At 47.6% G+C, this 23790-nt stretch overlaps 1 protein-coding gene across 1 annotated transcript in view; it reads right to left on the bottom strand.

Annotated features, from left to right (window-relative positions):
- Positions 1-23790, bottom strand: part of diaph2 (diaphanous-related formin 2) — a gene marked incomplete in the record, with an annotated part of 364953 nt that overhangs the window by 120433 nt on the left and 220730 nt on the right. The window contains 2 exon segments of the mRNA XM_030368457.1: positions 16590-16684; positions 21645-21743. Coding sequence (XP_030224317.1) covers positions 16590-16684; positions 21645-21743 — 194 coding nt within the window.

Raw genomic sequence — 23790 nt, 5'->3', positions numbered from 1 at the left:
GTGATACGAGGGGATCTGGCGGAGGAGATGAATAATGCAAGTGATTGTGTGTGCGTGTGTGTGTGTTTATGTGTGTTTATGTGTGTGTGTGTGTGTGTGTGTGTGTGTGTGCGTGCACGCGCGCATGCGTATGTGCGTGCGTGCGTCTTGCATTCTTTTTGTTGGGGGTGGTTTTAACTAAATGTTGATTATTCATGTAAAGGTCAGATGAGTTAATGAAAGTGTGGAAAACAACTTCCTTCCCCATGCCTGGGCTCTGAGCGAGTGAGGACAGGAGATGCCCTTTCTCTGCTCTTCCTATGCCCCCCCCCCCCTCATTACGGCCCAGAATGCATTCTGCTGGACCTGAACACGGCCACACGGCCAGAATGTCCAACAAGAAGCAAAAGGGAATAAAGAAGAGGGGAGAGGAGGGGGGGGCAGGGGGGGAGACACAGACGCATATAAATCAGCCAGCGCTACTGGGGCCCTGGCTTTGGCCCCAGCAGCCAGTCCGTCCCCTAATGATGACATCGCTCTGCAGCCCCGGAGGGAATTAGAGGGAAAAAGAGACATAATGCAGGCTTGGCTGGTTTGTGTTTTGGGAGGCGGCCATTAGATCAAGTGTTTGCTTGTTTTTCATCTTGGATGCATGCAGTTCATTAATGTTTCTAATGCATCCCGATTACGGCGTGTAACACCACCATGGCTATGAAGGGCTTTGATGGGACGGGGGGGGGGGGGACGAGGGGATGGGGGGGGCGGGGGGGGGGGGGACGGGGGGGGGGGGGGGGGGGGGGGGGCGGCGGAGAGACAACAAATAACAATGAAGCCTTCAATGTTGGGTTGGTCGATAATGTACCAAACACGAGCAGAAGGCGTCGCGATAATTTATGACAGAGCGAGCGCTTCTGTGTGGTAGGAGGCGATTGTTTTTGTCATCTAAAATATTCCTATTCATTAAGAACACAGAACTCGCTTGTTTCAATTGAGACGAAAAGACTCGCGTGTGAAAAGCTGTTGCTTTAGCGCGACGCAAATCAACGTGTTTCTGAGGACCTGAGAGTGGCCGTGTGTCCACGGAGCGCGTTGTTCTGACAGCAGTGATGCTGGGACACACTGGGAGGAAGGGTTTGAGCAGTGGGAGAAGAAGAAAACACTTTGCGGGGTCCTCTGCGCTTTGTTTACTGTTCCTATGACAACAAGCCGTGTTCGCTCCTGAGTTAGCGCTTAGCTCGACGTCGTAGCGATAGCTTCATGGTAAACGTCCGTGACATGTTAAGCAACAGATGCAGATGCAAACGTTACGTTTTTGATTCGAGGAAGAAACTGACGCTGGAGACCATTATGTTTTTGTTACAACCTATTTTACATAATTACATTTTGGTTCAACAGCTGACAGAACAAGATGTCACCGCTTTTCTGAAGAGTTCAGGGATGCATTCTTTAAGCTCTCTCCTCATGGGAGACCATTGACTAAAGGTGATGGTGTTGAGCCTTAAGGCTGTCTCGATGCAAAGCGCTAAGAAATGAGGTAAAGCATACATCTGTTCAACACTGCTGGGCTCGGGGAGATAGCGATGGCACACAAGGGCTCGGATCAGACCGAAACCCTCTCTATTCCAGGACACTTGTAACCAAGAGAGAAGCAGCAGAGAGGGGAAGTGGAACCACACTTTTTTGCCTAATCATCATAGTAATTATTTTGGCAAATCCCATCCCTATGTTTGGCTGGGCTTTCAGAACTGAGAGGCACAATTAGCATTCGTTCAAGGGTTACCTTTCACTTGGATCCTGCACAACAGCATATAATGAGAGGCTTTGGAATTAGCCGTGGTAGCTGGAGCTCTTTTGCTGAACAACTCGATCCAATTAAATGCTAACTGAATAGAATATAGGAAAACATTATCCAAACAAACTATAGTTACCAACAAACAATCCATGTGGGATCTATATCATGTCTTTATATATATATATATTTTTTTTTTAACGATTTTTGACGTGCTGTTTTTTACCACATAGCTCATCAGAAGCGATATTGCAGACTGGAGATGTTTAGCTGTGCTCTTGTTTGAAAGACCTGCCTTCCTTCGTTCAGCAGCAGACATGCCAACAGAGGCCTGTGGCTCTTTGGATGCAGTGTAGCTCGTGGCTTCTCTGTGGCTCACTGCGTATCCTATGGTCTCTGTCTTTCAATCAAACACCTGCTCTCTGGAAGAAGATCTTCAATGTTCTCGGTTATTAAAATGGTTTTATTTCACACTGTGGCACCGAAGACTGTTGAGGGGATTTGAATTCCTCACGCACATCCCGTTCTCAGTGATAATTACAGAATGTACTTTTTTTATAGTCCTGGAGTCAACAGAAATCCTCCGCCAGCCCAAACTTCCATATAATTTACTTTAGTATCGAACATATGGCCCTTACTTTCTGCAGCAGCATCTAGGAGGTATTCATGCATAATTCAATAAGTATATTATATATATATATATAATTATATTCAACTTATTGTTCCATATCACTATATATCTTTTATATTCAAAAAATGCCAAGAAAAAACATATATATATCTAGGCGATATATGTTGATTTGAAGTGGGACAAAGTCAGCAGCAGGTGACGAAGCTCCTTGTCCACCTTGTTAATCACACGCCTCTCCCTGGATCGCTGGCGCCACCATATGTGTGGCAGCGTAGGGAGGCAGTGTGATGGGACCCGGGCCAGCCTCTGCACTGCGGGCCTCTAGACATCATCCGCACACTCACACAGATTACTGCGACGAGGAGCCTCACAATACCATCAGATCTGTTTACGGCTGCGGGCAGAGATTAAGGTGCTGCTTATTGCAAATTACGACAACAACAATAAGCACAACAACGGCAGCAGCAGCACACGGCGACGGCGACTTCTCTGATGCATCTCGGTGAATCCACTGACATGAGAGGAGAAATACTGTCGGAGGTGAAGTCTGTGGTGAAAATTGTGAACTATTGACCTTCAAGAAACGAAATCGCCAAACGTGAGCAGTAAACGACTGACATCAACTTCTCACCTGTGGTCTCTTCCGGTAGTGGGAGGAACTGTATAAAACCGAGATTCTATAGCGTTCACTTGACTTGGTGTGTGGAGGAGGACAATGTCTCGAGGGCTTTTGGCTCCACACTTTGAACACTGCTCCTGTCAAACTGCCTTCATTTAATGCAGCTCAGTAATGGATCCGTGCCGAGTTAACGTATTTAAGGGGACTATTGAACGGGCATTAGCCATACATCTGTACTTGACTTTAGCAACGCAAATTACTTTAACCTCATGGATTTAAAAAAAGCACTTGCAATGCACGGTATGTGTCTTTAATCTCAAGGGCAACCTCAATCACGACTGCTTTAAATGAATAAAAATCAACTCAAATATAATTAATTCAGGAAAATGGATGCTGGTGTGATTTTATTGCAGATAACAGGTTATGGATTGCAGATTATTGTTGTGGTAGCTCCCTTGCCAGGCTGACTCTTCACATATTTGACAGAGAAGCAGGCCTCGCACAATCCATTACATCAAAAACGTACTTTACAATTCCTTGCTTGTCAGTTGCGCTTCCCACTGAAGAATATTCCCAACAGTGATGTCAAAAAACTAAAGGAAGGGAGGAAAAAAGCAACCCGGAATATGGTCTGAGAGACAGGTAAATCGATACGGCGTTTCTCAGAGCAATAAACATTTTATTAACCTAGATTGAAAATAAGGGGAAGAGAATGAGCAAGAAGCTCTTGATGTCTGGGAGATGATGTAAGTAAACTCCATCTTCCGTCTCCGTGCCTCATGGGAGGTCTGCAACAGACAGGAAATAGAGGTCTGGCGTGCAGGCTGCCGTCCTATGAGGGGCCTCACGGACCTTACGTTGCTCGCTCGTGTTTTAACTGATTTCCGTCTTGACTCAGGGCATGAGCTTGTATCACCTACCTGTATGCCAGTTGCTTTGTTTCAATGTATTTTATAAAGGACATGCTCCTGGGGATACCTACAGCTATACTCTATGTTTATTGAAGCTCTTGTGGTCACAGTGAAACAGTGCTGGGCAGTAGACTCAGTGTTACGTGACTCCTGAATCACCTGATTAACCACCGTAAACAGTTTCCAGGGCCCTCTGAAAACGGCCGAGTTACGTTTCAAGGAGATTGACGTAGGTTTTCGTTTACGGATGCTTACGTCCATGAAGTACGTACTAATAGGTAGCAACGCACAATTTCGATTTCTAGGCGGACACCAATATGATTTCACAGAACACCAAATAGAAATCTCAAACACCAAAAATATATTATTTTTAAAAATGGCAAATACAATACGAACATATATATATATATATATATATATATATATATATATACATATATATATATACATATATATCAGTGGCGGCTGGTGGTTTTTAAAGTGAGGGAGGAAGGACTGCGCGCATGGTTGCCATTGGCCGGCTTGCACTGTTGGTGTATGGTGGCATAAGAATGTGAGACTCAAGTTGTTTCAGGGTGTTTTGGTGAACTACAAAATAGTAGGGAGGGATAGTTATGTGAATAAAATTGATACAAAGCCAACAGTGGCATCACTGTAATTTGAAAGCTGGTGGGCAGCATGTCTTTGAAATGAAATACAAGGGCAGAAGGAAAGGATGCAAAGCCCATTAGTCAAATCAGGCCTACTCTTGATTTGTACAAGTAAATAAAAAAACCTGGGCCAATTTTGCCCTCAAGAAGTTATTGGTTGTAATTTCGCTATGCTTATTTGCCGTTACAATTGTTGAAAAGACTCAAGACCAAAAGTGATGTCATTTAAAATGCATCATGCTCTGAATCATTCACCCTTTCCACAATATCAACGGTCAGAGTAACAAACTAGTAAAATAACGAGGACATTATTCCAAACAACCTGATCTATAGGCATGGTGCCTAGCAAGAAATGTCGCATGGCAGCACCAACGTGAACTTGACACTTGTCGTGCCGTTTGGTTGCCCTATCAAGATTTTTGACATCAGTGAAACCATGAACAGCCCACGTTGGAGTTTTGTCATTATTCATTAGCAAACAGGGCCAGCAATATAGTCGATTGCTAGTAATGCTACCAGTAAGCCATGAGTACCTAGCAAACCATGTAGCACCCACAACACTGACGTTGCCATTACTTTTGGTGATCTCGATTTTGCGAAGTGATGTACCTTTGTCTTTGGTTGCTAAGTTAGCACTGTAACTAAATTAATGGAGTGATTTGTAATTAAACATGAACAATGTCCTCTGTTTCCATTGTACACTTTATTCGCAAATGTTAGAATCTCGTTATCCTTCAGATGATTTCACCTGCTTTGCGTCTCTTAGACTGAGCGGCAATGCAGGCAGAGCGGGTTTGTTATCGACAGTGTTGCCACATTGGGCAGATTTCCCGCCCAATGATACTTTTTCCAGCCTAAGGCCGTGTTCACATCTAGCGTTTTTAAAAAAGATTTAAGATTTAAAAAAAACGCTAGATGTGAACGCGCCCTAACGTGGTTAAAAGTAGCCCAATTGGGTGGGAAATCTGCCCAATCTGGCAACACTGTTCACCAGTCAGGGATCCTGCTTATTGGTTCATAGCGCAGCCCGAATAGATTATTGCGACAATCAGACACCTTAAGGTCACACCCACTCAGAGGAGGACTTTCCTCCTCTCTCCCATTGAAACCCATGTTATTCACCGGCCGCCAGTACTTTGGGGGAAATGAATGGGAGTCAACGGAGGCTGAGGGAGGACCTTCCTCCCTGAAGTAATTGTCAATAGGCGATATGGGGAGCTAATGTCCCTTTACCCAGGGAAACAAACATTATATCTTCAAAGGCATTAAAGTAGTCATATTTAAGGGCATTAATCCATTACAGTAGTCCCGGCAATCTACATTTTTTTACTCTCAACAATGTTAGGGAGGATCTTTCTCCCTCTCCTCAATGGAGAAGCCTGCACTGATAGATATATATATATGTATACATTATGGCTGTTGGTCTATCCTGTTTAAAGTATGGAATATATATACATATATATATATTTAGACATATATATGTGTATTACAAACACTCAAGGAGTGTGCATATAATTTAATCGTTACAAAGAACATTTCTACTGCAACTGTGCCAACCTCTTGGAAGGGAATGAGCGACTACAAATGGACGTACAGCATTAGACCTCCAGTTCCCAGTATACATTTACGCTCTTCCAGAAATCTGTACGTGAAAACACTGTTCAGAAGATCTGCAGCAAACAAATACATATATTCCGCTCGAGATTCGTGCGTAATTGTATATGTAACAATTTAATAGTACGGAATTAGGACTGTAAAAGGACATGCATGTCGTTTTTTTGTCTTTGAAACATATCAAGGGTCGGGTGTAAAGGGACATGAAAAATCCAATTTCGAAGGTCATTCGATTGGATTCTCAGGTTGCTCTTGAACACAACATACTACTTCAGCGATGCTAACAATAGAAAAAGCGGCACAACAGATCTTAACCCATATATGATTACGCACCACTGAGAAGGATGCCTCCTGAGTGGTGGTAATCAAAAGTATCATTATAAACGGCTATGTTTGGGAAGGCAACAGCTCTCTGAGTTAGTCACTCCTGGAGATCTGGTAGCAGAGCCAGTACTGCTCAACGACAGCTGCATTAACGATCCAGGGCCGTGTTGTGACAGGGGCTGTCGGAGAAACGTGATCAAGATAAAACTTTCACAGTTGTCCCCTCTTACACTCTGTCTTTGGATTTGTAGAATAAAGACCCTGGTGTCAAATCAAAATATGCTTTAATTTGTATGCTTATTCCGACATTCACCCGACATGCTGCTGACACACCAGAGTTATTATTCAAGTTTCATATTATCATAAACTAGATGTTGGTTTGGGCGTTGTACAATAAGGTATCAACTATTATAATTACAGTTAATACAGGTTCTCATGGTAATGCAAAATATTCACTAAGCCAAAGCACACGACAACGAGAAACACTTCACTTTCTCTCTGACAAAAGATCTGGCATTAGACTGAGAATTTAAAAATGATAATAAACTAAATAAGAAAACACAAAAATTACTACAGAGGAAAGCATACATAGAAGAGGAACATATTGAGAAAGAGAAAGGGAGATAGATGACGACCACAACAGAGAGATATGAGAGAGAGAGAGAGAGAGAGAGAGAGAGAGAGAGAGAGAGAGAGAGAGAGAGAGAGAGAGAGATGTTGATGAGTGAGTGAGTGAGTGAGTGAGTGAGTGAGTGAGTGAGTGAGTGAGTGAGTGAGTGAGTGAGTGAGAGTGAGACCTGAAAGCGAGAGTGTTCAAATATGAGTTTGAACACGTTTCCCGTTGCCAGGAACGACGAGGAGATACACGTTAAATCCAGAAACATACACGGACAAATATATGCATATTAACTTTCGCTCTATGTGTTTGTTTCCCCGTTGAACATACAAGAACATATTATAGCCACTCTGACACACACATTTCTATATTTGTGATTTCAGCTGACAATGCCTCTATCCCTGCCTCCTGGGGAGTCGCGTTAGGGTCTTGGCGTGTGATGAGAGTGTCAATCAAGCGAGCAGAGAGGAGCGAGCATACAAAACAGTGAGAGAAATTAATTTATTTGCAGAATCTGCTGTCTGAGTGCGTCTCTGCTGAGTGATGTGCCATCTGTCCCCGAAACAGACGCCCGACTTGGAGAGGGAAGAGAGGGATGAGCAGCGTACGACTGGGACACTGGGAGAGGACGGACGGACAGCCCCTAAACCGACCGCGCTCTCAGGCCTTGGACTGATGATTGTGTGTGTGTGGTTTAAGTCATTGTTACAGCAGGGCTTACACTTGGGAGGAGAGGCATACAGCAAGCACTCTGTTTACCTGTGTGTGTGTGTGTGTGTGTGTGTGTGTGTGTGTGTGTGTGTGTGTGTGTGTGTGTGTGAGCGTGCGTGGGTGGGTGGGTGTGCGTGCGTGCGCGTGCACTCTTGTGTGCGTGCATGCCTGCCTGCACGTGCATGTGTGCCTGCCTGGTTGCAAACAGTACATTGTTAATATTCACACCTGCAGGACTCCACCTTGCTGGGGTTCAGGCAGGACTCACACAGCATGTCGACGATCACTGCACAGCACCTCCAGAACATTGGGTTCCGGGCCCTTATTTCTTAAGCCTGTTTGCTAGGAGTGCGCCAAGGCAAGCCCTCACTTCTCTCCACTATTTGCTGCGTCCGTGAGATGGCGTCTGTTGTTGTTTTGGGTTGTTTTTTTTATGTGCTTTGCAGCCCTCTAAACAAACCGGCATTATGTATTCTTGCATTTTTATTGTTACATTTGAGGGAGCAGTGTGTGTGTGTGTGTGTGTGTGTGTGTGTGTGTGTGTGTGTCCGTGTCTTTCTGTGTATGTATGTTTCGGTGTGTTTTTTTGTGTGTATGTCTCTCTCTGTGTGTGTGTGTGTGTGTGTGTGTGTGTGTGTGTGTGTGTGTGTGTTTACCAGTGCCAAAACAAACCCAAAAATAAAGCCCCGGGGGGGGGGGGGGGGGGGGGGACGCTGGGATCCTCCTGCTCAGAGATTAATTCAGAGATTAATCCTCCACCCCCCCCCCCCCCCCCTCTGATGAACCACCACAATTATCGCCCGCTCCCACATGTTCACTTAACACCATCCAAACGATGCCCCCGCCTCACAGCAGCCCGCCCAGTCACCTGTTGGTGCAGTGATACACAAAAGGCGGCACGCGGGCCCCTGCAGGCCCCCAGCGGCCCTGGGGCCTCCAGCCGGCCCTGGGGCCCCCAGCCGGCTCCGCAGCCAGCGGCCGACCTACGGCAGGTAACGGCGAACGCATGCATATGGATGTGCAGGGCGGCGGCGGTCGGGGGTGATTGACACGGAGAATAAACAATAATAACAAGCAAGGAGAGGACAAAAGGCTCGACGGCAGAGGTTGTTACCATGGTGAGCACGGAGCGGTAAAGCAGTGGGCCTGTGTTGCCGTGCGGTAGGGAACAGGGTAGTGGTCTTATGGAAACAGCACGGTTCATCATCCAGCCGTGTTACTATGGAGGACGCGTGCTGCTTGGCTTGATACCGACGCATACTGATACACTTGGTTTAAAACGTCTGTTTCTTTACCATTTTGGATTTGTTTATTATTTGCAAGTAGATTCATGGAAATAGTTATTGCATAGAGGAGGAGGGGTGGGTAGGACAGGCAGTATAAAGCCTTAGAGGTGAATCTATGTTGACGCAGTGGTCACAATTTGAAGAAGATGTAATCCACACATAACAAAGTCAGATTTTTTTGTCAGATAATGTGGAAAAATTGCTTAATCCGTAGTACATTAAGCTTAAGTGATACCACAAAAAAGAAAAGTCTATTACTGGAGATCTTCAGTATCCTATAATATTAGAAGACAGCAGCGCGATGTCCGCTACGATGGTTAATTGACAACCGTCAGACTGAACAGGCACAGAAGATGGCCCACATGTTTCCCCCTGCTAACTTAAAGCCATGGCATCAAACGCCATCAATGGATACAAATGATCGGCTGGCTCCTTCTCATTAGGGCATACTGCACCTAAAGCGTGCCTGGATTTCCTTCTCCCCCTCCATTTTCCCCTCATCATCCATTCTTTGAACTCTCACCAGTGCATCTGTGCTCAACACAGGGCACAGCTAATTACCAATGAACGTCGGTGGTGCAGCGTTAGTCATTAGCCTTTCCTTTTGAAAAGGAGATGGGGTAATATAAAATACATTGCCTGCCATTAAACATTGAGTAGCCACTATGATATTCTGCAAAACAAGCCCCCAGGGCTGCATCATCTGCAGACGAGTGTTAGCTTACCACACACACCAAAACTGGGCGTGCTTAAAAGATTTAGTGTTGACTACCTCTCATCTCACCCAGCCCGATGGTTGGATATGTGCGTAACCACACGCGCGCTGTGGGTGTGTTTTTGTGCGTGTGTAAGTGTGTGTGTTTGAGTGTTAGTATGTACGCACTGCATGTGTGTTTAGCGTGTGTATGTTGTTTGTTTGTGCATATATGCCCGCATACATATATACCGATTATATATATTATTCCTTTAGACTCCGATAATAAAATGCACGTAATAGCGGATTTATTTGTGTGCACTTTTGCATCCGTGTGGGCGCAGTCCCCTGTAAACGGGAGTCTGTGCTGGTGATGAGCTTTGAAGTGACAGTGTTCATTTAAAATGGATCATATTTGGCCACTGCAACGGACTGTGGGTCTACTAACCTATATATAGTGCATCAGGGACCGTGGCTGGCTTTCATATGATGTGGGAAGAAAAGCTGCTTAGACCTGAAAGCTCATATTTGCCTGCGGGCCTCGGAGGAGGAGGCTGTGAATGTGTGTGTACTGGAGGAACTTTAAGGAGCAGTAAATTGTCCGCCATGCATTCTCTTTGTCCGGCTAAATAACAAGAGAACAATCTCCCAGGACGCCCCTCTCCAGCCCGATGGGAAGGCTGATTTATTCCAGCAGAAACATCAGACAGCGGAACACGAACAGAATGAACAGCAGCAATAAAATGCCTTTATAAAAAACAACATATTTATGGCTGATGATATCATCTTAAATTCAAAAGAAAACGGCAACATTTGACCTTTGGAAAACGATCGGGTGATTGTTTTCATTAACGGCCAAGCGAGCATTTCGAACAAACAAGACGAACGGAAACACACAATTGCATCGGATATATCTTCCGTTGCAGAAGACTACATTTTAGCAGAACATTGCTGCATTAAGTTGCATATTTATGAGCAATAGATCGTCTCGCCTTGCTTTCTTGTGCTCAATTGGCAGCAAGAGTCTAGGGCAAGCGACCAAATACGGTCATTATGCCAATTAAGCCCCCCCTACTAGTGTGCTGGGCTGAGAGAGGCTCCAAGGGAGACCGATAAAAGAAACACAAAATCAACTCCAACACCCTGGCAATAGCCAGCGAATCTGCCTCGCGGTCCCATGCATCTACTGAACAAATAAATAACTTCATAGATAAGAGATGAATTAATATCCATCAACACATCGACCAACTGTCGGCGTTGAAGAGGCTGACCGCATGCATCAGTAGCACAGATGGATCGGCCAGAGGGTGACCAAACACAGCTACCCTGATGGGGTTGACAATGTCTTTGAGGGCGGTCTGTCAGACATGTGTTACTCACAGTGGTTAACTTACACCAGGTTCAGGCCTTGGGAGTGCTGTTAGCATAGCAGGCACTCACACTCTTTGAAGAACCCTTGTGGGAGCGGCATGTTAACTGCTGACCAGAATGGACTATTATAGTGTGTCGTGTTAGTTGTACCAATGCACCATGCCAGCACTACCAGTGGTGATAATACCATCAACTAAATCATGGGATACAAGGAAATCACCAACATGGTGACAGAATATATTATTTGAAACTGGCGAATTCTAACTGAATGAACGGATAAGAGAAAAAAATGAATGGATGAACCCATCAATGAATGCAGCGTTATACGCCCATGCATGACTTAAAAAAAACAGAAAGCAAAAGCTGTTTCCCAATCTCGGAGCTGGAATCTAACACGGCTCGTGCTCGGATGATATCCGATACAGATCCGTGTAGACACACAGATAGAGAAGGGGGATAAATACCGCCCACTGTCTGTCTGTCTGTTTGCATGCGAGTCGACACCCCAGAAGCAGGGATATGAACGGACGGGTGGGGATCGTTGGAACGTCCACGGACTCTGGGTGGTGGCGGGCGCCAGGCCTGTCGGCTGCCGTTCGCAAATGTGTACATCATCCCCCCCCCCCCCCCCCCCCCCGACCGCTGACGGGTCCTAACGCGGATACAGAGAGCCAATCAGCTCCAATATAGCCACTCTGCCTCGGTGACACGTTTTGGTATCCATCAAGGCCGGCCGCGTTCTGCCGGAGAATCATTACCTTAAACAACAGAGCTCTAAGATGAGAGGATTGACTGGATATCTCCCTTGAACCGTTCCTCCCCTCATCTCCCTCCCTGGCGTTTAGCCTCCCCCTTCCTAACAGTTAGAGCCGGGAGGCTGTGGGCGGGCTGTGCACTGGGTCTCCTTAAAAGGGCCGTGCGTGGATTTGTGTAACGGTAGCGTCATGTCAACGGTATTAATGACTCATTAAGACAGGCAGCACATGTGAAGCGGGCAGGATTGTCTTTGTTTGAGCTTTGAACACGGCTGCTGCACACATCTTCTAATTAAAATAAAAGGTTTGTTAACAAAAACAAACCTGTTGCATTGAGGTGACCGAGGTGAGCCATTAAATGTGAATTCACAAATGCTAGAGACAATTTGTGTTACTTAGACCTAGTGAACTCTTAGGCAGTGAACCACAGAGAGAGAGAGAGAGAGAGTGAGAGAGAGAGAGAGAGAGAGAGAGAGAGAGAGAGAGAGAGAGAGAGAGAGAGAGAGAGAGAGCAAGAGAGAGCGAGAGCGAGAGCGAGAGAGAGAGTGAGAGAGAGCGTGAGAGCGAGACGAGAGAGAGCGAGAGAAAAAGCGAGAGAGAGAACAAGAGAGTGATAGAGAGAGAGTGAGCATGGTGATGGGCACATGAAGTAGATGGCTCCCACACCATCTACAAAATGGGCCCTGCTCCTAGCCTTCTGCCATCACCTCCTCCGTGTTCTCCTTGAAGGATCCTCGTTGTCATCATGCCAATGACCCACTTCTCATAACCGTAACAGAAGGCTGCGGCGTCGACTGTGTGTTTGTCTTTTCCTCATTCTCTTTATTGCCCGCACCCACTAGATAACTACTGTGCGCCGTTGCTGTGCAATTGCCCGTGCGGATGAATGGTGATTGGCGCGTGGCTAAGAGTGGGCGGCTGTGTGGTGATTAATCAGCACTACGGGGTTTAGATGAGCCCGGTGCAGATGGATCCCACTCACTGGGTGGTGGGACCCGGCGGGGGGGCCCCTCTCCCTCATGCCTCCGACCGCCGGTCCTCGGATGCTCAACAGCTCCGCGAGCTGGCCCGCCACGGCGCCACTCTGTCCTCGCGTCGAGCGTTCACACTCGTGGCTCCACAGCTCGCTTGGCTGCGCTGCCCGCGCTCTCCGCCTGTCCCCTCCCTCCTCCCCTCCTCCCCTCCTCCCTCCTCCCCTCCTCCCCTCCTCCCTTCCTCCCCGCATTCTTCAATTTTAGCTTCTATTCTTTCTTTAGTTTGTTTTTCCCTCCTTTGTGCTCGTCTTTTATTCGGTCTCTCTTTGTCTACGTGCTCATGCATTTATTCACGGCGTGTCTGCCGTCGAATTGTCACACTGTTCTTTAAACTAGCGGGCACAGCTATCCACATTCAGCTGCTCGTGTCGCGTCGCCTCGCGGTCGTTAATAAATTACACCCTGAGAATCGCACTTATTTCTCTTCGGAAAAATGTCCACCATCACCGGGCCTCCTGGTAATAGTGCGTCGCGGTAAACAAGGTGCACACTGGCCACGCCTCAGTGGACGGTCACAAATCACTAAAGAAATGGAAATACACGAGCAAGGTTTTACTCATGCATCCACAATATCTCCCCCTTACTGGGTGCGGGCTGAGCTCGGGAGAAAAGGTCATCAAATTAACTTCCTTTCCCTCTTACAAAGCAGAGGGGGGTCTGGTCTGACCCTCTAGATGTGCCGCACTCTGCTGGAGCGTCAGCCAATAAAAGGTTATCAGGGCTCAATGTATTAATCCTGCGGCGCGCCTCACCCAGATGGGAAGGCATGCAAATCGCCGCCCCATCACGCTAAGCTCTACACTTAACACGGTAATTGCGCTCTTGTTCTTGGAGCCAACTCTGTCCGAGCGGCGCCTGAATATCCATGCTCCCAGGAACCTTATTCCGAGACTGAAGGAGTATGAGGCATCCCTCGCTGAAGCACGCAGGGGGTATGAAGGGGGGTGGGGGTTTAGACCTCACGCCTTTGTTATGATACGATCCAGGATATGGACTTAACCCAGTGGTTCCCAGATGGGGGATCGCATCCCTTAGGGGTACTTTGGAGCACTGCGGGGGGTCACGACTAAATTGTGAGTATTTGCACCCTTTTTAATGTTAATGTTTACACTGTAAATAGAACGCAAATACATTACTGATGTTCGTTCTAATTATTTTTCTCCCAAAAATGTTTTGTGCCGGTGTAGCGGGAACTCAGCTGAAAAAAATATCTTAGGGCGGTTTTAGAGCCACTGGACCAAAACCAACCGAAAACTAAAACTCAATGCAAGGCATGTTCCATCGCGCGACCATTTTGCCTAACCCTCTCCCTCAGCCCACGCAGTCCATCACACGTCGCTGGGGAGGACAGATGAAGGCCTCGCCGGTCCCCAGTCACACTCCGAGGGCTGTTAGCTTTAGCGCTAGCAGAGCCCCTGATGGGTGTCAAGATGTCCGCCGTCACCACGCAGTCAGATAAAGCGGGACCTCCCCCCCGCCGGAGTGGAAAGTAGGGGACCGCCGGCACCGTGAGGCCATCACCACGGCAACAGGTAACCCGCCCCCCCAAGGGTCCCGTCTGGGCGGGGGGGACGCGGGGGACAGAGCGTCTCGGCCCCCCCCCGTGGGGGAACACATCGACAGCCCGAAGCCCTCGGGGGCTCGGACACGGTTTTCCGTCTGACACCTTCTGATTGGACAGAAATGGGGTGTGGATCCGGGATCGGAGCGTCCAGGTCAACTCAACCCGGGATGCGTCCGGTTCCGGAGACTTCTCCTCTGTCTGGCCGTGGACTCGGTCTCCCTGCGTCGTCTCCTCGCCTCCGTCATGGAGGTACCTGCGGCTCCCGGAGGCTAAGCATATGCTACTTGCAACCTTTTGGGTGTATTAATATTATTGGATTGGCTCGGCGTGGTTCTGTATTATTGTGTTGGGGACTCGCGGTTCACATTATCTGAATGCAGAATGTGTTTTCGACTTCATTTTCTCCCCACACTAATGCGGGCGTTATGTAAATGAGTCTGCGGAGGTCCTAGGAGCCAGTCCTCAGCGCTCGTCGAGGAGCTGCTGCTGACAATAAAAGACAAAGGTTTAAAGTAGAAAACACCATGAAGAATATATATGTTGTTTCCCGGGCGTTCTTTTGAATTCTTGCATGGCTACTTAGTAAAAGTCGCCAAATAACTTCCGCTAATTAGCTTTAATTACTTATCCGATCGGGGCACTGATTGAATAATTAAACATTGGAAATTGCTAAGTTTACATGCCCTCGGGTTATCAACGTTGTAAACTCGCTGCACTGACTGACATCCTGGCTGGAGAGCTGACTGGGACTATACACATCGATACAGATACACACACACACAGATAGGTACACACACAGATAGACACACACAGATAGATACACACAGATAGAGACACAGATAGATAGACACACAGACAGATAGACACACAGATAGATAGAGATAGAGGATGACTTCTGATCCCACAGGAAATTATTCCTGCCGTTACAGTCTCTCAGCTCGCTCCAGAGACATCAAAGTAAATATAAATATTATGAACATAGACTCAATATGCATTTTACCAACAGCAGAATGAAATTAAATACGCTCGTATGTAAAATACTACTGAAGCTAAGTAAACTAAGGGGCTCTGAAAATAAAGTAATAATTGTCTCGGGGATATTGCAGGCATCTCGCCCAGGTCATCTGCATATGATAACTAGTAAAGTACAAACAATATACATAGTAGATATAGGGTTCACAGCCAATATGCTGCTTGGTTGTGCTTCCTACCATCCATACCACCTCCAGACGAGCTCCCTTGCGGTTGACAGAAGCCACAATCAGGGCGTGGCCGTTGAAGGGCGCAGACAATGTGGCGATCGACTGCACGAGGCGAGTGTATTGAAACCCGCTCCCCCTCTCCTCTCTCCCCCCCCCCCCCCCCCGCTCACTCCTGCGGTCTACCCCTCCCACTCTTCACAGACAGAACCGTGGGGGGGGGGCTAAGTGATGCATCTCTCACCTCAGCTGACCCTCCCCACCGCGCCGCACCGCACAATTACCCCCTTTTCTCCGCGGCACAGAAACCAGAAACAATGACTAAACACAGATGCCCCGAGGAGGATCATCAATCACCGCTCAAAACAAAAGGCTAGAGGATCAGGGGGTGGACTGGTGGACGGACTGCCAAGCCCAGCCCGGCGGTGTTCATTATGGGACGTTGAGTGGGGCGGGGGTCCCCATGGAAATGTGATGAGGGGGGGGGGGGGGTGATCGTTACTCGGTGGTGCCAAGGAGCCCAGACCCTGTTAAAGGGGGAGTGTGGTGGAGAAGCCCCCCCACCAGCTGGAGTGCGGTCCACGGCTGGTGGGGGGGGGTCATCTACATGTCTGATTCTGAAGTCCGGACCAAACCGAGTTAACCCGCACGGACACGCTTCAGCAAGCACACACGTCTGCTCACGATGGACGCACGCATGGACGCACACACCACCGACACACACCCACACGCACTTACACACACAATCATACAGGCTGACCTGCACGCACACGCACGCACGCTCACACACACACACACACACCCTCAGTAAAGCAGAGCCAGCCGAGTGGGGAGAGCCTCACCTGTATGAGAGACTCACTCAGCCGCTCCTCGTCCACCTGCAGCACGATGTCCCTGATCTCCTCGTAGGGCAGCCGGAAGGAACCCAGGAAGATGGCTGTGGAGATGGAGCAGGAAGCACAGAGCACAGTCATTACCTCCATTTGTTTCAGCCCTCTAGTCCAGACCAGCGGTTACACGGGGAGAGATGCCCCACTCATCTCTCTGGGAGAACAATTGCCAGAGACACAACTACATGTCACCACAGGGATGCAAAGAAATCGAATGAAATGCGCTCAGGGGAAAGGTTTTAGTTAAACCACAACTCAAGTACAAATCAAATAAGACTTGACTCTTTGGAGAGCTAAAGTGAAGCCAGGGAAGCTAAAGACTTGTGTTCACATTATATTGTACAATGCGCACAATATAATCTGAACATGTCGTTACCTCCAGTGAACGTTTCAGCTCGCGTTTACTTCCCCCAAAAGAGATAACAAAAATATAATTATAATACATATTGATCATAATAATATAATAAAATGAACATTATATTAAATATATATATTAATTTTATATATATATATATATAATGTATATATATATATATTAGCGCTGTCAGTTTAACGCGTTATTAACGGCGTTAACGAAAACCGATTTTATTTTTTCTATCGCCCGATTGACGCTCTTTTGGCTTGGCAAACGTTGTCGTTTTCTCACCTGCTGTCTAGCAACAACTAGTCACGTTAGAAAAACGACAACACCATACCGGATCTAGCTACACCGGAAAAAAAAAAAACAAGCACGCCGCACAAACTTGTTGGGGCAAGAAAGGATACGGAGCGGGTGAAAAACTCCTTAAAAGTGTGTGTGTTTGTGCGTCACTCGAGCCTGCTGCACGAGAGTTCAGCGTTGTCATTAGCTGTTACGTTTTTCTGTCCAATCGCAGTTCAAGGCCCACCTGGGCTGTACCACTTTGGGAGGGGCCGCTCAGTTACTCCCCTCTAGACAAAATCGACTTGGTTGCAGGAGGACAGCTCAGGCTGTCCTCCTGCAACCAAGCCCGACCAAAAAAAAAACAAAAAAAAAATAAAACAACTCAGACATCCTCGGACAGGAAACAATAAAAAATAAAATAATAATGATAATTATTGGTGCTGCAAGGAACTTTTATAAACGCAATATTGTTATCCCGCAATAATCAGCCGGACAGCTCCGAAACGTTAACGGCCCAACGGGAATTCTCCCGACTCTCCCGATTACCAATCCGCCACCGTTATCCGCCAGTGTGTTTGTGTGTGTGTGTGTGTGTGTGTGTGTGTGTGTGTGTGTGTGTGTGTGTGTGTGTGTGTGTGTGTGTGTGTGTGTGTGTGTGTGTGTGTGTGTGTGTGTAGGCGTTACCGATAGCCTGGTAATGTGTATAGGCCTATGTACGGTAGGAATATTCATACTGGTTGAAACAATAAATGTTATCGTTTTTCCCATCTTTGCTGAGCAAGAGTTTTGTTAGAAAGTACAAGGGATATTTAGAATAGAAAAAAATTTGCGATTAATCACGAGTTAACTATCACATTCATGTGATTAATCGCGATTAAATATTTTAATCGCTTGACAGCAGTAATATATATATATATATATATAGATATATATAATACAATAATAACAAAGGAAACGTTTTAAATGTGATATAATTATGAATAATATAGCCGTCATTAATTATTCACCAAGACTATGAAACTTAAGAGTCATTTTGAGAAGTTAGCGTAGCTAGTGTTAGCCGCGCAGGATGCTCCCTGGGGTTCCGAGCGGTCGGGGGTCGGCTCTCCAGGTGGGATGCCTGCCGTGAGGAGAGGAGCAGGGGATGGATCCAGGTGGAAGTCACCACTGGAGGTGTGGTAATGAGCTGGTGGACTCGCTGAGCAGCTGCCTCACAGCTCCAGCACTCCACTCCACTCCACTCGGATGTGTGATGTATGTCTGTAAGTGTGTGTGTGTGTGCGTGTGATAGTAACTTTGAGTGTGTCTGTGTGTGTGTGTGATCGGAAGTCTGAGTGTGTGTGTGCGATCGGAAGTGTGAGTGTGAGAGCGAGTGTGTGTGTGTGTGCTGCGATAGTAACTTTGAGTGTGTGTGTGTGATCAGAAGTGTGAGTGTGAGAGTGAGTGTGTGCGTGTACGTGTGTGCTTCTATTCTTCGGCGGGTGAAAGTGTCTGTCTGTCCTGTGTTTCGTCATCCAACACTGCCTATTATTCAACAAAACCAAAACAAAGTTCTGTTTTCTTTTGCTCATTTGCAATTTAGATCCCTCTGTTGGTAACTATTAATTGATCTCCCTGCCGGTGCGAACAGCTCAACATTAGCGAGTTTGAATGTATTGAGACTCTGGCATCAGAGTGATGTGTTCAGGATTCTGACACCTGTCGAGAAACACTCATCAGCCTCGTGCATCTCAAAAGATTTACCGCTATCTTGCACATGGTAATGTCGAGGAGTCATTGTTATCCAATAATCATGTCAATATGACCAAGCAGTAAAAAGAATATTCAAAACAAAAAGAAGAATGAAACTCTTTTTGAAAATAATTGTAAGATATCTTAGAAAAAAACGATTTACATAATGAGTCAAAAAATATTACCTAAATGAAACCCTCTATTAAATAATCAATCAATCGTTCCATTGGGGGAACAATGCAGTGCAGTGCATGATGACACACACGAGGCCGCGGCAGAAACTGAGGCGGTGTGACACGCCGACACACGGACCCAAGCAGCCACCCTCGACTTCCAAGCGGGAGCAGGCACGAGGCTGAACCGCCCGGTGGGGGGGTCAAGGGCGGGCAGCGGGGGTGATCTACGGCGCAGCGGTGGGTGTCAAGGCTGGGGGGGGGGGGGGGGGGCATCACCTCTGTGGGGGGTGAGGCTTTCTACGTTTGTTGCTGTTGCCGCTACGTCACCTCGCCAAATGCTGAGCCGATCTGCCTTGGTTGTAATCAAAGATGGCAGCGACGACACCAATCAACACGGTCACAATGCAGAACAACCCGCACTCTGCATTGGGAGGTGCAGCAGAAGAGCTGCTGGATGGGGTTCTGCACGTGTGTGTGTTTGTGTGTGTGTGTGTGTGTGTGTGTGTGTGTGTGTGTGTGTGTGTGTGTGTGTGTGTGAGCCACTCCCTGCACGAACAAACAAGCTCTCAGGCACGCATGCACACAAACACACACTCATGAGGGAGTGTCTGTGCACACGCAGACACTCCCTCAGGCTCACACACACACACATACAAACACTCACTATCAGACACATTCACTCACAAGTCATCAGACGTGTCAAACACACACACACACAGGCACACAAACACACACACACACACAATCAGCACCTGTGTGCTACCCTTATGTTCATCCTCCGGTCCATGACCTCATTCATCTGTCATCTGTGCGAGAGAGAGTCAACGGCTCGACGCTACCACGCACAAACAACAACTCCATCGCACAGGAAGGAGGGCCTGCTACCGTGGGGGGGGGGGGGGGGGGGGGTATCAACATATTCGTTGATACCTCAACAACGACGGCTCCTCTGCATATTTTGACACCCCACGTCACACCCACTCGCTGCAACCTTTTACGCTGCACAGATGTTTATCTGAACGCTATAAATAAATTCATCTGCTCTGCGTGCCGAAGCATCCCTTTGCTGTTCCCGCACGCGGCGGAGAAAAAAAGGCAGGGAAAGGAGAAAGGCGTGGTAAACAAGAAGAGAGCGTCGGCAGGCGGGGGGGGGGGGGGGGGGGCTCGGTGACCTGTGATCCCAGCGTTTACCATGCATATTTCATGAGGAGTTATCGGCTGGATTGTATATCCCCGCTAAAGGATATCCAGGCCGAGGCAAGAGATCCCTGAAGGGAAGGGGGGGACACAATAAAAATTGCTTTCTCATGCACCCGCCATCAATCACCGGACGGGCTTACTGGGAGTCACCGTGGCCCGCTCTAATGAATTCACACACACGCACGCACGCAAACACACACACACACACACACACACACACACACACACACACACACACACACACACACACACACACACACACACACACACACACACACACACACACACACACTTTATGGAGATGGGATGGAGGGGATTTCGTTGGGGTGGTGGGTGCAGACAGGTGGGGTCGGTGTGAGTCGTCGGTAGCAACGCTGTGGCCATCAGCATGTTACTGATAATCATACCTGACCCCACTCGGTGAAACTCCGCCCACTACACCACACCTTAAACACGTCCAAATCAAAGGCGGAAGGAAAAGCTGAGCCTGGCGTGATCCGGTGTTTCGGAGAGGAGAGGTGTGGCCGACGCCCACGTGGGCCTTCTGCACCCTAATCTCCCACGCGCTTGCCATCGGTAATCGCCTCCGTGTGTGGAGCTTAGCACAATGTATTTACAGCCGTCGGGCGCATCTGAGCCATGAAAGAGAACCGACAGGGAGCGGCAGGTGGAGCGATAAGCACCTGTTTCGAGGGCCTTGCAAATTAAGTGCGGTGTCAAGTCGGTGCGCATTGCAATGCCACGGGCAGACGGCAGACTCTCGACTCTGCGAGCGCTCCGAGGGCAGGTCCTTACTGCAGCGGCGCCGTTCACGGGCGAGGCGTACGCGAGGCATGGAGCCGCTGCATAGCAGCACACTTTACTCCGTGCTCACACGGGTTCATGGCGGCTTGTGGCTCAGGCGGTAGAGCGGGCTGGCTGGTAAACCATAAGGTGGGGGGGAGTGTCCCTGAGCAAAGCACCTAACCCTAACTGCGCCTTGCATGATTGACGCCGCCGTCGGTGTTGTGAATGTGTGCGTGAATGGGTGAATTTCAGGCGATATTGTGAAGCTCTTTGAGTGGCCACTGGTTAGAAAAGCACTATATAAATACAATCCATTTACCATCCATACCAAAAAGTATTACTTGAAAACAAAATGATTTCCAAACACTAACATGAGTCAGACTGTGATGTTGTTTTATAATACAGAAATGAATGCAGTGACTTAGTATTCATAGGGAGTGCGTGCGTGTGGGAGGACATTGTGGTACTTACAGAGATTCTGGGCCGTCTTTGGATCCAGAACACGCAGCTCCTTTGCCTTCTTCTTGAACTGTGACATCCGGTCATCCGTAACGTCCAGGTCTTTTTTCGCTGGAGAAAACAGCAGGAGGTTCAATGTAAGTACGCAATCCATCACATCCCATTGCAAGGCCTTGCACAAACACAGAAACGGAGCAGCTAGCTAGCTAGGGGCACTTAGAAAGCCATTTACATCCTGCATACATTTGAACTCCTCGTATTCTAGTGATTGATTCCATTTCACACAAAAATCTGTGAACGTTTAGTTGATGCCTCATTTTCTCACCCCTCAAATAATGGGTCACAGGTCATTTACACTGCAAATGTGCCAAGACCGCCCAAAAAAAACCAAGTCAAGAGTCTTTTGACTCATCGCTCAAACACATTTTAGATGAATGATCATCACTAGAGTAAATAATAAGATAAATTGGGCTGAACATGCTAGGGTGTTCCCACATGGAGAGAACATGCAGAGACCATTACACAATCCCTAGTGTACAAACTTATCTCGGTACTTGTAAAATAACCCCTTGTACAATACCCTTAGAGTGGCTGCGGCTTTGTTTTCCACATTTGTTGTTGCGTCATAGCTTGACATATTCAAGTGTGTGTGTGTGTGTGTGTGTGTGTGTGTGTGTGTGTGTGTGTGTGTGTGTGTGTGTGTGTGTGTGTGTGTGTGTGTGTGTGTGTGTGTGTGTATATGTGTGTGTGTTTGTGTGCCTGCGTGCGTGCGTGCGTTCGTGCTTGCGTGCGGGGATGTGTGTGACTGTGTGTGTGTATTGTGTGCATTGGTGCTTGCATGCGTGCATGCTTGCCTGCCGGTATGCGTGTGTGTGTGTGTGTGTGTGTGTGTGTGTGTGTGTGTGTGTGTGTGTGTGTGTGTGTGTGTGTGTGATGTGCATTTTATCTCATTGTTGGAGGCTAGATAGTTGATAAAAACCATTCTTCCCCAAGGCTCTGTCTGTCAACCTCATGGAGCCAAGCACATAATTGTATTACTAGCAAAATGCTTGAAAACAACACCAACTAAAAAGCTGCTTGGCTGAAAGTGGTAGCTAGAATTGAGTAAAGAAGACAGACAGAGAAAATAAAAATAACAAACATCTTCTGTAGAAGAGTGAGAATGATGGAGAAAAAAAAATGATTATTTCTAACGGAGGATAAATGAGATCAATCTGTTTAAGTTGAGCTCCGAACTCGCACACATAGGATGAAATGCCAAGCATGCCCTTGAATATTTACACTAAGGCCACGAAGGGCAATGGCCTAGATAAGAGTAGTAGAGATTTGAGACGGTTCATAGACTAACGTGCCCTTAGCCTTCATAGACACTTCCGAAATACTACTCCTTTTTTTATCTTACACTAATGGTGTCTTCATATTTAAGTGGGGGAATCTCAACAAGATTACATATCGACTTCTTTCCAATCCTTTGATAGTTATTTCAACGTTGTACCACCAGACAATAATTGGGTCCCGAATTTCATGAATCTGTTCATTTAAACAAACAACTGCCTTCATGTGCTTTTACACAAGCAACGAACCGTCTCACGACAGTGTGCTGAGCACAATTTGAAATTGGATAGGCAGAGGAAAGTGTTAGGAAAACACAGACAGGTAGGCAGGTAGACAGAAGCACGCACACAGACACAGACAGACCAGTCAGAATAAGGTGTATGTAAAGGGAAGACAGAAACAGCCAACTCTTATTCCTCCTCCTCCTCCACCTCCTCCCATCTCCCTCCTCCTCCCTCCCCCCCTCCTCCTCCTCCCTCCCCCTCCTCCATCCCCTCCCCCTCCTCCATCCCCTCCCCCTCCTCCCTTCTTCCTCCTCTCTCTCTCTCCACCTCCTCTCCTCCACCTCCCCCTCCTCCATCCCCTCCCCCTCCTCCATCCCCTCCCCCTCCTCCCTTCTTCCTCCTCTCTCTCTCTCCACCTCCTCTCCTCCACCTCCCCCTCCTCCATCCCCTCCCCCTCCTCCATCCCCTCCCCCTCCTCCCTTCTTTCTCTCTCCACCTCCTCTCCTCCACCTCCCCCTCCTCCATCCCCTCCCCCTCCTCCATCCCCTCCCCCTCCTCCCTCCCCCCCTCCTCCTCCCTCCACCTCCTCCATCCCCTCC

The sequence above is a fragment of the Gadus morhua genome, chromosome 10, assembly GCF_902167405.1.
Source record: "Gadus morhua chromosome 10, gadMor3.0, whole genome shotgun sequence".
In the NCBI taxonomy this organism is placed as follows: Eukaryota; Metazoa; Chordata; class Actinopteri; order Gadiformes; family Gadidae; genus Gadus; species Gadus morhua.
Note: the sequence above shows the minus strand (reverse complement) of the source record. Positions and strands in the feature narration are given on the sequence as shown.